The sequence below is a fragment of the Xenopus tropicalis genome, chromosome 10 (assembly GCF_000004195.4).
Source record: "Xenopus tropicalis strain Nigerian chromosome 10, UCB_Xtro_10.0, whole genome shotgun sequence".
Taxonomy (NCBI): domain Eukaryota; kingdom Metazoa; phylum Chordata; class Amphibia; order Anura; family Pipidae; genus Xenopus; species Xenopus tropicalis.
Genome location: NC_030686.2, coordinates 34,480,410 through 34,494,082, shown reverse-complemented (window position 1 = coordinate 34,494,082; position 13,673 = coordinate 34,480,410). Strand labels below are relative to the sequence as shown.

The following is a 13,673-nucleotide window of genomic DNA, read 5'->3' as shown; positions in this document are numbered from 1 at the left end:
TGTTTAATATTTATTAAAGAATGGAGATCTAAACTACAGAAAGATCCCTTATCTGGAAGACCCCAGGTCCTGAGCATTCTGGATAACAGATCCCATACCTGTATAGGGCTTTAAAAAAAGGCAATAATTACCATCTCTTCCCAAGAATGTATCCCCATTTAATACAGGGCAGTCTCTTGATGACTTTCCTGCTGCTGCCTGACATTGTTTGGTCTCTTTGAAGCATTTCTCTGGTTCCATTAGCGCCAATGAAGAATCCAACCCCCAAAAAACTCACAGAAAAACATGAAATGGATTTGATCTCTGTACAGTAAGGGCACTTTATTTAAAATACTATAGCAAATAGTCAAACAGTCATCATTCTTTTTATTGAGTATCAGACAGCAGAAGATAATAACAGGCATTTTGCATACAGTGTAATACAATAATAATCAGGCAGACTGTTAGTTTAGATTTAATTAGACAATCAACCAGAAAATCCATTAGACTTGGTAAATAAAGTATACATTATGAGAAGTCTAATTAAATGCTTAAAAACACATTGTACAGTATATAGGTATTTGGTATTGGCGCCCCCTACAGCTGGTTTGCATAATTATCGCATGAAGCTTAAACAAAAATCATGACTTATATATATGTTTTTATTCAAGCTGTATATCAGCATCTCAAGGTGCAACCTAAATGTGTGACCTTCACTTTCCACCGGAAATGACCCCATTATAACTTGCAGAGTCTTTCAGATAAGCCTTTCCCTAACACTTAGCGAGAGTGGAAATAGTGGATATATGATCCATGTTTTAGATCGGTGGCTGTGACAAGACAGGGAAAGCCCCATTTCCATGCCCCCAATGGGCAAATGCATCCGAATTAGGGGAATATGTTTTTCTCATTAATGTGTCTGTCCCTTTGTTTGAACATTTGGATAATTTGACTTGCCAGATCCTTTATACCCAAACAAGTCCCATCTCTCCCCCAAACCCCATGCTTTTTAATATAACCCCCCCTTCATTTCATAGATATTCATGGTCTTGTGGAAAGTGGGACAACTGAGAGGTGTATACATACATTTATTATATGGGTCATTTTTCCTCTCTTCTATTGAATATATATGCATGAGGAATAGTATTGTTCATTAAAGGGGAGTTATACGGACTAATTATGGACATATATGATGTTTTCATGGCATTTGGCCACTGGGGGGGGGGCACTGACTTATGTGGGTCTTTTTCTAGTATGGTAGCTTCCACTCATATTAATAAATACTAATATGCAGATAAATAGGGCTCCTTAGTCTGTGCCCATATATTTGTATATTTACCTTGTACAGATGGGGATGTCTAGTTCTCAGAGGAGGGGGTTAATACAAAGCCCACCTATATCACTTCCATGCAAAATCACACAATTGGGTTTGATAAAGGGGTCATTATACTCATTAGCCTTCTGTAACCATCATATGGCAATCCACTGCAAGGCCCAGCGTGACCCTGTGGCATTTAATGGCTGATCTCTGTACATATTAACCTGAAATATACATTAGCAGTATCAGCGCCCCCCCCCAACCCCATCCCCAAATTGCTTTGCAACCTTCCCGGCATCGTCTTCTTGTTTTACTTGGCTTTTTCTGCTGGGAGGATACATACTGGGTCTGTCTGCACTGCTGCATCGCTCAGTCGTTTCGGCCCCTGGAATTTAATTTTTAAGGAAAATTAGAATGACTGCTACTAAGGTTTAAGTGATATCTGAAGAGATTAAGACCTTTGTTTGTAGGCATATAGGAGTCTGTGTGTATCAATAAGGGTGCTTTCTACTGTCGTGTCTCTGATGCCCAGTATATCGGCCTCGGAAAGCTTTGTCCCTTTCTGTTCTCTGCCCGGTGCTTCTCACTTCTGATCAATAAGCTGAATCCGTGCATGAAGATGTAAATGTAAACTGGATAGTTGCTTAGAATATTTTCTTGCCAATTTTTTTGTACTGAGTATTACAGATATATAGAAACACTGGTGTAACAGTCACCCTGCTGTAGTTCCAGGGGTACCCAGGGCACAAATAAGCACTCACCCCAAATCTCCCCCTAACTGGCCTTCAGGCTGGGCCCCCTTAGCTCATAACAAGGTTACAGATATATAGAAACATTGGGGTAACAGTCACCCTGCTATATTTTCAGGGGTACCCAGGGCACAAATAAGCACTCACCCCAAATCCCCCCCTAACTGGCCTTCAGGCTGGGCCCCCTTAGCTCATAACAAGGTTACAGATATATAGAAACATTGGGGTAACAGTCACCCTGTATAGTTACAGGGGTACCCAGGGCACAAATAAGCACTCACCCCAAATCCCCCCCTAACTGGCCTTCAGGCTGGGCCCCCTTAGCTCATAACAACTTTACAGATATATAGAAACATTGGGGTAACAGTCACCCTGCTACAGTTCCAGGGGTACCCAGGGCACAAATAAGCACTCACCCCAAATCTCCCCCTAACTGGCCTTCAGGCTGGGCCCCCTTAGCTCATTACAAGGTATCTATTATATAGAGAACATTGGGGTAATTGCTGCTTTGGGCCCCAGTGAGACATAACTATATTGCAGACACTATAATAAATAGTAAATGCCCTTTCACTCATCCAAGGCAGATATGTGACTGCTAAACCACAGCACAAGAGCAGAGAGGGGTGCTAGCCAAGCTGTGCCTTAGGGCTGACTGATTGGACTCATTTCCAGAGCAACAGGACGGTGCATATTAATATCCTCATAAAACAACAGGATGGGAACAGATTCACAAACAGCACACATTGTACCTGAGACCTGAGTACTTTGACGTATTTCTTAGGACCTCTCCATATTGTGTAATGACAAATAAAAGAATATAGGCATGGAGACGATTTAGAGGAATAAGAAGACTAATGTGTTTAAGCAGGAAAGGACAAATGAATTGGATCATTGAGAGACTGCTGTCCCTAAAGAGGGGACTGGCTAATGCAGATCTATGTATGAAGAGTGTGTGACAGAAGGTACAGTAGGGCAAGGCCTCTCATTATATGGTGGAACTCTCCAAAAATTCACCATTTTCAGTTGCAAGTTAATGCAAATGGAAACTGGAATCGACTCTCCTTTAACTGTCTCCCCATGGAATAACAGACTCCAAGCTTTAATACAGGCAGGTGTATGTGCTGCACTGTATTATATGGGTGGCAGAGATTTCCATAGTCAGGCAATGGAAACCAGCTGATATTCTGTCAATACAAGAAGTCACCAGAGAAAATAGCCCTCAAACCATAGACAGCAGCTCTGGATACGTTAAGGTGCCTCAGATACCCTCCCCCCACCTTATGAACTACTATAATTAGGGACATATATCTCATATATCATTAATATACTGATATCAGCATGTTAATGTTCTACAATGGGAGACCTCCTAACAGGTATATTGTTATATCACCCTCTTATCACCCTTACTTTCATCTCTCTTTCAACATTCCTTTCTCTTTCCACCTTTCATCTTCTTAAGGTCCCCATACACGGGCCGATAATAGCTGCCGATATCGGTCCCTTGGACCGATTCGGCAGCTAATCGGCCCGTGAATGGGCAAAACCGAGCGGCCTGGCCGACCGATATCTGGCCTGAAATTGGCCAGATCTCGATCGGGCAGGTTAGAAAATCCAGTCAGATCGGGAACCGCATCAGCTCGTTGATGCGGTCCCCGAACCGACTGCCCCATGGCTGCAAATGTAATTATTTTTTTTTAAGGTACTTGCTACCTGATATCGTCCACTTATTCTTTTTACCTTTCTGTTTATGTTATTATTGTTCTATTATTTTGTGGTTTGGAAAAATGCAAAAAGACATATAATAAAAATAGAATTGTTCATGTCCCCCTATTAATAAAGAAAAATAATTATTATTATTATTAAAACTGGTCCATATTTAATTAATATGACCAAACAATTAATTAAATTGGTAGAACTAGACCTTCCTTGCATTGGGAAGGAGCCTGACCAACTGTACCTATATTATATTATATGGCTAAACTTACAATAGCTTTGAAGAAGCTCCCAAGAGACTGTCTCTTCTCTGTCCTCTTCAGTTGCCCATCTTTAGTTGTGTCTGCCCCATTCTGCACCAGTGCCGGATCAGAAACCTGCTGCTGTGTTGGGCTTACAGCCTCCGGCATATCTTTGCTTTCTTGCTTGGTGATCTTCTCAGCCACCACCTTTTTCTCTTTTTGGTTCTCCTTGATTTTGGGAGCTGGAGGTGGAGGTTCCACCACAGCCGCCACTACTGTCTTCTCTGATTTTGTGGTCTCTGCCCCATCTGTAAGGTCAAGTGTCTGATGCATAGAGAATAAAATAGTGAAGATGTCGGGAATTTCTTTTTTATTTTGGCTAGTCTGATTAAGATAATATGTAAATATCTATGGGAACCAAAATAAAACCCATGCATAAATACAAATAAACAGAGAAGGAATGTTCTGGGCACACACTAAGCTGTACCCTCATACTGTACAGTCTAAGGGAAACAATATGGCACCTCCCTCCCATATGTACAAATACAAATATACAGAGAAGGAATGTTCTGGGCTCACAATAAGCTGTACCCTCATACTGTACTGTCTTAGGGAAACAATATGGCACCTCCCTCCCATATGTATAAATACAAATATACAGAGAAGGAATGTTCTGGGCACACAATAAGCTGTACCCTCATACTGTACTGTCTAAGGGAAACACTATGGCACCTCCCTCCCATATGTATAAATACAAATATACAGAGAAGGAATGTTCTGGGCACACAATAAGCTGTACCCTCATACTGTACTGTCTAAGGGAAACAATATGGCACCTCCCTCCCATATGTTTAAATACAAATATACAGAGAAGGAATGTTCTGGGCACACAATAAGCTGTACCCTCATACTGTACTGTCTAAGGGAAACAATATGGCACCTCCCTCCCATATGTATAAATACAAATATACAGAGAAGGAATGTTCTGGGCACACAATAAGCTGTACCCTCATACTGTACTGTCTAAGGGAAACAATATGGCACCTCCCTCCCATATGTATAAATACAAATATACAGAGAAGGAATGTTCTGGGCACACAATAAGCTATACCCTCATACTGTACTGTCTAAGGGAAACAATATGGCATCTCATTCCCATATGTATAAATACAAATATAGAGAGAAGGAATGTTCTGGGCACACAATAAGCTGTACCCTCATACTGTACTGTCTAAGGGAAACAATATGGCACCTCATTCCCTAATGTATAAATACAAATATAGAGAGAAGGAATGTTCTGGGCACACAATAAGCTATACCCTCATACTGTACTGTCTAAGGGAAACAATATGGCACCTCCCTCCCATATGTATAAATACAAATATACAGAGAAGGAATGTTCTGGGCACACAATAAGCTATACCCTCATACTGTACTGTCTAAGGGAAACAATATGGCACCTCATTCCCATATGTATAAATACAAATATAGGGAGAAGGAATGTTCTGGGCACACAATAAGCTGTACCCTCATACTGTACTGCCTATGTTGTATTTCAGAGAAAATTAGTTGAAATAAAAATAATTCTTAGAAAACTGGTATATTTCCTGCTTAGTTATTCTTCCTAAATCAGTTTCTAAATGTAAGGTACCATACTAATTAGCAGCCTTTTTCATAATACTTGGGAAAATAAGAGACTAGTCAGCATATCTAAGAGATATGTTTACTCTATTTTTATTAATTTCCTTGTAGATGAGCAAGGTAGTTGTTAAGCTGGCAATACATATTTTATGTTTTCCTTTCTATTTTTATTTCATTCTAATGTAAAATAAATTACCTGGTTGCTAGGGTAAGTGATCTAGACAACTAGATAACAGAATTATTTTAAGGTTTTATTGCTTTATTATTTTATGAAATATTTATGTTCAAGCAATCCCTTATGCATCTTATACACCACTCTACATCATGCTAAAAGTTCACTTTAAGAAAGTAATATATTATAATAAAGTAATATATTTGAAGTGTATAAAAGAATATTTGGTTTGTTTGCAATTTTAATTCTGTAGGCAAAATCACCAAGACATAAGCATTAGAAACACAACCAAATTCATGTTCAGCTGAATCAAACTTTAACTGACACATACATTTTGCTAGACTAGAAGTTAGAAGGAAAGGAAAAAACTAAGTAAGCTTTATCAGAAAGGTCTATGTAAATACAGCCATAAACACTGCACTGAGTCCTCTATCAAAAGAAACACAGAATTTCTTGTCTCCTTTTTTGTAAACATGTTCTTCGGTATCTGACTTCCTCTCTCAGAAAAATCCTTCATTCCCAGGACCAGAGTCTGTGCAGCTCTCTCCTCTCTCCCTTCTCCCCCCTCCCATAAGAATTCATAAAACTCACTCCACCCTCCCTAAGGAATGCGTAATCTGAGCTACAATGGATAGAGCTGCAATAGGAAGCTACGTTGACCAAGCTAAAATGGCAGCTGAAACCTTAAACAAACAGAGGTAGCTTCTAGGGCTCTTTACTCAGGTATGGTAAAGCTTTCTGCAGAATAAATATAGGATTGTGACTAATCAATTGGCAGTACAATGCCAAAATGACTTTCCTTCTCCTAAGGTAAAAAAATACATAACCGGTTCTTGAATGGAGAGTATACCAGAGTATAACTTTCTATCTGTATTTATTTTATGTATCATTCTATTCTATTTTCTTTACTACTCCATTTATACCCTCCTGTTTTATCTTTCTTTCCCATTTGTAATGTTGTGCTGGTTCCCCCAGTTCTATTTCTCATATATTATTACATTTTTTTTTCCTCTCCTTTCTCTTTCTGTTCTGCTTTTTCATTATCCTAATACTCTTTTACTCTTGCTATTATTATTTTACTCTTGCTATTATCTTATCATTTTACCCAACAATAATAGACACTCCCTCCCCCAGTGGCTAGTGCTTCATACAGCAACCCCTGTTGTAGAAAACGATTGGCTCTTTAATGCTTATGCTGGTCATGTTGCAGAAGAGAGAAAGAATACTGGCAAGAATCATACCCTAATATTTGAAAATATTTCTGCTTAAAATTAAAAAGGGGAATTCAATGCAAACATAAAAAAAAACTCTTTGTTTACAAATAGTTTTATAAAATATTCCTGGTAAAGTTTAAAGGGGAACTAACCCCTCCCATATCATTCTTTATTTGATTCCCAGTTGATGCAGAACCCATGCTTCAGAAATACATTTGAAAGCTGCTAACAAAGTTGACTAGTCTAGTGTCCCGCTAGAGTCTTTAGTTTCATGGGTTTTAATCTGAACCAACATGTAATGGTTCTGTTTACCTTTGAATGTTTATGAGAAAGCACTTGTGCTGTATGTATGTTATCTATCATAACAAGAGCCTGTGGAGTCAGAGACTCAACCTGTGGGAGGGACTAGAACACTCTAATGGAGCACTCTAATGGAGCTTACAGAGGAAAGGCAGAGTCTGTAACAAAAGCAATGGGCTAGACTAGAACATTATGATGGAAGCTTACATGAAATGGGGAAAAAATCTGGAGTCAAGGAGTGGTCTAGACTAGAACATTATGATTAGAACTTTTGCGGGGTGTGGTACAGAATCTTTAACTAAAAGGAAAACTATTCCCCCAAAATAAATACTTAACCAACAGGCAGTTTATATCATATTAATATATATCATATTTATGACCTATTAAATAATCTCAACAAACTGGAATATATATATATATATATATCAGTAAATATTGCCCTTTTACATCCTTTCCCTTGAGCCGCCATTTAGTGATGGGCTGTGTGCTCCCTCAGAGATCAGCTGACAGGAAATAATGCAGCTCTGACTGTAACAGGAAGTAGTGGGGGAGCAAAAGGCTGAACTCTGTCCATTAATTGGCTGATGGGGCCCAGCATGTATGTGTGCCTTGGCTTGTTTGTGTGCACTGTGAATCGCATGATCCCAGGGGGCGGCCCTTAATTTTTAAAATGGCAATTTTCTATTTAGGATTACCCAGTGGCACACACTACTTTAGAAGTATATTTTTATGAAAAGAGCCTATTTATATGAAGCTGGGATTTACATATGAGCTTGTTTATGCAATATATTTTTATAGATTGTTTGGGGGTGTAGTTTGCCTTTAATCAGAGAGCTGGACCAGAGAACTTTAATGGCAGCTTACAGGGTAGGGTCATTATTTGTAGTTCTGAAGCACAGAAGAATGTACGTTTTTCTAGATTTTATACATCAAATATAAAAATACAATGTTTTTAGATATAGTTCTCTTGTAAGAGAATTATAGTTCTATACATTAAATAAAATCTCAATATTAAAAAAAAAAAACAATTTATATGACATTTTTATGTTTGCATTCAGACAGAGACAGGAAAGCCTCCACCAGAGGAACTGCATAAGGAAATTCTTTCCACTTACTGACTGGCCAGTACTTTTCTCGTTAACCTCCTCTGAATTGCCATTACCTCCATCACCAATCACTGACTAAAATAACAAACAAGGGAGTTTTTAGCCATGGCCTTGCAATTAAAACAAACATGTTAAGGTCAATTTCAAATTTGGTTTTTAAAACGGAAGAAAAAAAATCCATTGCAGAATATTATGGGATTTCTATGTTAATTTCTTCTCCCAGAGTAATTTATCATAACACTGAATCTGTAATTTGCTGCAAAAAGCACATTTTGGTTGCTATAGGTTACTGCAATAAAGAAAAGATTGTTTGTTTATTACTGTATAGACATATTAGACTTTTCATACTGTACCTTCCTTTCTGTACCTACGATCAGTCAGTAATGTTTAAAGGCATGAGTCCTTATTTATTTGTTCTCATACACATGACTTGAATCTGTTCTGTTTTGCTTTGCTGAAAAATTCGCGAATCTTTCAAAAGATCAGCGAAACGGCGAAAATGTTGTGCGGCAAAGAAAATTGTCGCCTGTGACTATTCTTTTGTCGCCCGCGGCTATTCTTTTGTCCCCCATGGCTATTATTTTGTCGTGCAGCTATTATTTTGTCACCCGTGGCTATTATTTTGTCGCCCACGGCTATTATTTTGTCGTGCAGCTATTATTTTGTCGCCCGCGGCTATTATTTTGTCGCCCACGGCTATTATTTTGTCGCCCACGGCTATTATTTTGTCGTGCGGCTATTATTTTGTCGTGCAGCTATTATTTTGTCGCCCGCGGCTATTATTTTGCCGTGCAGCTATTATTTTGTCAGCCGCGGCTATTATTTTGTCGCCCGCAGCTATTATTTTTAGTGTTGGACTGGGCAACGGGGGCACGGGAAAAAACTATTTCTATAACTATAAAATAGGAATTTATATACTGTTCAATTATACATCCTGAAAACAATAGAAGGATTTTTTGGCAAAGGGTTTTATGGCAGACATCACTCATGTTATGACAGTAATATCCAGCTGGATGTGCTCTGATAATGGCAATTTACCTTTTTTGTATTGACCTCTTGTGCTTAGGAGCTGCCTTGACTATAAGCTTTTGGCTTTTATATGCATAAGTTCATCATTTGACATCATATAGTTACTCATAAACAATTATTATACCATTATCTACAGAAGTTACATAGTCCTTTATTAATACATGTAAATAAATTAAAATGTGATGCACATATTCATGTTAAACAAAGATGGGTGAGGATGTTAAGAAAGATGAGTAGACAAAATGAGAGCGAAAAGATACACAGTAAGTAGGGAAAGGTTGAACAAGCAATAGATTTTAGTTGATTAGTTAGACCTTATAGTATGGAATATGGTGGGTTTTCACCGGCTTGTTTTATGATTAATCCTGTGTGCTGCTACATCCTTACCAGTTGTTTGAAGAACATCATCAGCTTTGGTTTAGAGTTTTTCCCATCTTCAGTCTTTTTCCCCTTGTCTGGCGATTCTAGCCCTTTGCCACTGGATGTGGCTGCCTGCGCCCCAGCATCTGCTTTGGCTTCTTTCTCTGCTGATGCCTAAATTATTCAAAAGCCAGAAACAAACCTTTCAAGCAAAAACCAAACACTGCAAATGGCCTTTATAGGTATAAATGAGAAGCTAGAACAATAAACCTGGCATGGTGTCTAAAGGTGGCCATACACGCTAAGATCCGCTCGCTTGGCTACCACCTACGGGTGGGCAATATCGGGCTAATTCAGTTGTTTAGAACGATGGGTATAGGCGTCGGTTCAGGGGCATTGGTTCAGGGGCCGCATCAATGAGCCAATGTGGTCCCTGATCGGACTAATTTTTAAACCTGCCCGATCGAGATCTGGCTGATTTCAGGTCAGATGTTGGTTGGACAGGCTCATCGTTAGTGCCCATACACGGGCTAAGGGACCGATATCGGCAGCTAGAATTGGCCTGTGTATGGGCACCTTTAGTGGTTAGCACTGGGGTCCTGAGTTTGGTTTTAACACAGGTGCTCTGCCAATTGTAGGTTCTACCCACATCTGTGTGCAATTTCTGTGCTTTCCTCCCACTCTTGGGGCAGGCTGATTGGCACCTAATAAACTTGATTTTCGTGTATTTTATGAGATTATAATTTCTGGTGCAAAGGGGCTGATATGAATGATGTGTAATCCCTGTACAGCACTGTTGATGTGTTTCAGCTCTTTATAAATAAAAGATAAAAGTAAAGGACTCATATACTATTGTAAGAAAGGACCACTTAGCTATCATGCAGTTCTAAATTTCTAAACTAAGGATCTATTCCAAATTTCTCCTGAAACCTTACCTCCTCTTCATGTTGGTGATACCAATTCTATCAGTCTGGTGTTAACATTGCTTTTCAGTACAGTGCCTCCCAAGGCATTCTAATAAATGTTACGTTTAATTATCTTAAGGACCTCTCAAAAAGGTTTCTGGCTGAGAAACCCATAAGCAAGTTATTATACCATAGTTTATTGACTTATCCATGTGACTCAACAATGAACTCCCCAAGCAGTACATTCTTGTACTCATTAAATACCATTAGTCATCAGGACCTTTATGCCTTTAGAAATCTCCCTAATTACATATTTCTTCTGCACCCAGTAAAACAGGAAGAAATTGATATATTTGTGACATAAAATAGTAGATACATTAACAACCTAATACTTGAAATGTACCTATTCTGCTCTTTTTGAGATATTTTATATTATAAAGTAATCTTGCAGTTTCTGTCTCACAGAAATCTCCATTATTCTGAAATAGTTTTGTACTAGTCTTCCTTAGTTCCACAGTAATGTTGAGACCTAGAATCAAAGGATCCTAGTCTATGGTGTGACCAGCTACTGACAGACTGTAATGGAAAGACTTAACTTTAGCTACAAGGCCAGCCTAACTAGTTTGCATGAATCTTATACACCACCTATACGCCACCTATTTATAATGTTGAGTTGCCGTCCTGAAGAACGATACTGCTAAATCGCCATTATTGCTCAAAGCTAAATCTTTGGGACGTGAGAACTCACAACATTAACATTTTATAATCTATCAGAGCTATCCTAGTCCTCCGTGTAATATTTTCCAAATTCTGAAGAGAATCCAAGCCCTCATTTATAAATTCATAGACCAGCACAACCAACTAAACATGGTTATATTGCCGTAAGTGTTCAGAGCTCTACAGTTCCAAGACTTGAAAGGGTTTAGATTTCGTTTAGCTGAAACCATATACTGTATATATATATACCATATATTATATTGATCTTGCAGTCCAAATCCTGGGTTTCTTACATTTCTATCAGTTGTGCATAAAGTATGGATATTTGCACTCTTAGTGGAGATGAAAGTGGTGGCACCAAACACGGTTTTTACAGGATTCGGCAAAATATTGAAAGTTCGTCCAAACATAATGTGAAGTCACTTTATTTTTTTCATTTCACTTAAACTGGAATGTGCAAATTTACCAGAAATAAAAAATGACTAGTAACCCACCAAAAAGTATATTCATAAAGTTATGATCACTTACACTTTCAGTTACTTGTTCTGCCTCTGGCTCTTCTTTTAAAGACTGAAGTATAAAATATTGGGTACAAGTCACATTTGCTGTTATCGCAGTTACTGTTTATTTATGCCCATTGTTGAAAAAATGATTTTAAAAGCAGGCTGGAACTGAAAAAGGAAATGCACGATTTAAGCCGAAGCAAGAAGATGATAAGAATAGAAGCAAAAAAGTCATCCAAATGGAATGGAATAATGGAATAAAGAGATAAAAATTAGCGAGGAGCGAGCATTCTCACCAGGCATGGATTTGCTGCAAAAATCCACGTTTGCCATTGTCGAATTTTTCAGCAAAAAAAAGAAAATCACCAAAAAAAGCGAAAAAACTGCCCATTCACTTCAATGCATTTAGAGTGAGAAAGCAATGCCCATTGATTTGACTTTATTGGATTGGAATGAGAAGAAAAGTTGCGTAACAAAAAGTCACACACGTAAAAAAGTTGCGCCTATTGACGTCAATGAATTTCGCAGATTTTTTACCATTTTGCACATTTTGCGGCGCAGCAAAATGTGACAGATTTGCTCATTACTTATATATATATATATATATAAAAAGACAATTATAACAAAAATAGTAATATGAGGGCTAAGTCTAGAATTTTTTGGATGTATTTCCGAAAATTAGAATTTGTCCACAAATTTTTTTTTTTTACGCAAAGAATTGCTACAGTGTTTATTTAACATTTATTTAACATTGCTAAATCCCAATATTTTTTCATTTTTTGGCGGGTCAGTTCAGCATTATAAACATTAGCAACAACTTACATTTTCTTGATTTTTAACTGGCTGAGGGTCACCTTTAAAAGACTGGAAAGCAAGGTAAATATTAATGACGCATCAACAAATTTGTAGAGAATTTGCCCCATATCCATTGTCATTCAGAAAGATGTTCAACTCTTCCTACAGATGCCACGTACAGTGGAATGTAAGTGTCCTAATGACATCACTGACATCATCCAATCAAAGAAGGATTTAGTAGATGGAAGCAACTGCAACCTGAGTGGTCAGTTCTGCAGACATGATAAAGAAGATAAAGTAGATGCCACCAAAGCAAAAATCACCCTCCTGAAGCACCCAAGATGGACGAATATAAAGAATTTCTTGAAGATTTAATTGGCTTCAGAAAGGAAGTAAGAGAAACACATGTAAAAAAAAATCCTGGAATAAACAAGAGAGTCTACTGTGATCTAAAAAAAATAATTAGACAGGAAGAGATTAGATACTATATATATCAAGTCATATTAATTTACCATTGTGCCTCCTATTCCAGTGCATTTTAAAAATTGCTGAGTGGAGAGGCTACACGCACCAAATCACTTATGTGCTTTATTTTGAGATGCAGCAAATACTAAGGGGCCGATTTACTAATCCACGAATGGATCGAAAGCGTCCGAATGCGTTTTTTTCGTAATGATCGATATTTTGTGATTTTTTTTGTCGCCGGCGCGACTTTTTCGAAGCCGTTACGACTTGCGCGAATTGTCGCGACTTTTTCGTAGCCGTTGCGAAAAAATCGGAAATGTTTGACTGCCGTTTCCTAGCGCTCAATGTCAAGTCGCGACAATTCCCGCAAGTCGTAACGGCTACGAAAAAGTCGCGACAATTTGCGCAAGTCGTAACGGCTACGAAAAAGTTGCGACAATTTGCGCAAGTCATAACGGCTACGAA

General features: G+C 38.3%; 1 protein-coding gene across 1 annotated transcript in view; it reads right to left on the bottom strand.

Annotated features, from left to right (window-relative positions):
- Positions 1-291: 291 nt before the first annotated feature.
- bcas1 (breast carcinoma amplified sequence 1) overlaps positions 292-13,673 on the bottom strand; it is a 55,610-nt gene continuing 42,228 nt past the window's right edge. The window contains exons 14-19 of the mRNA XM_031894600.1: positions 12,771-12,812; positions 11,974-12,015; positions 9,851-9,997; positions 8,444-8,509; positions 4,032-4,325; positions 292-1,682 (exon numbers count right to left, since the gene is read on the bottom strand). Coding sequence (XP_031750460.1) covers positions 1,608-1,682; positions 4,032-4,325; positions 8,444-8,509; positions 9,851-9,997; positions 11,974-12,015; positions 12,771-12,812 — 666 coding nt within the window. The 3' untranslated portion in view covers positions 292-1,607. The remainder of the gene's footprint in view (positions 1,683-4,031; positions 4,326-8,443; positions 8,510-9,850; positions 9,998-11,973; positions 12,016-12,770; positions 12,813-13,673) is intronic.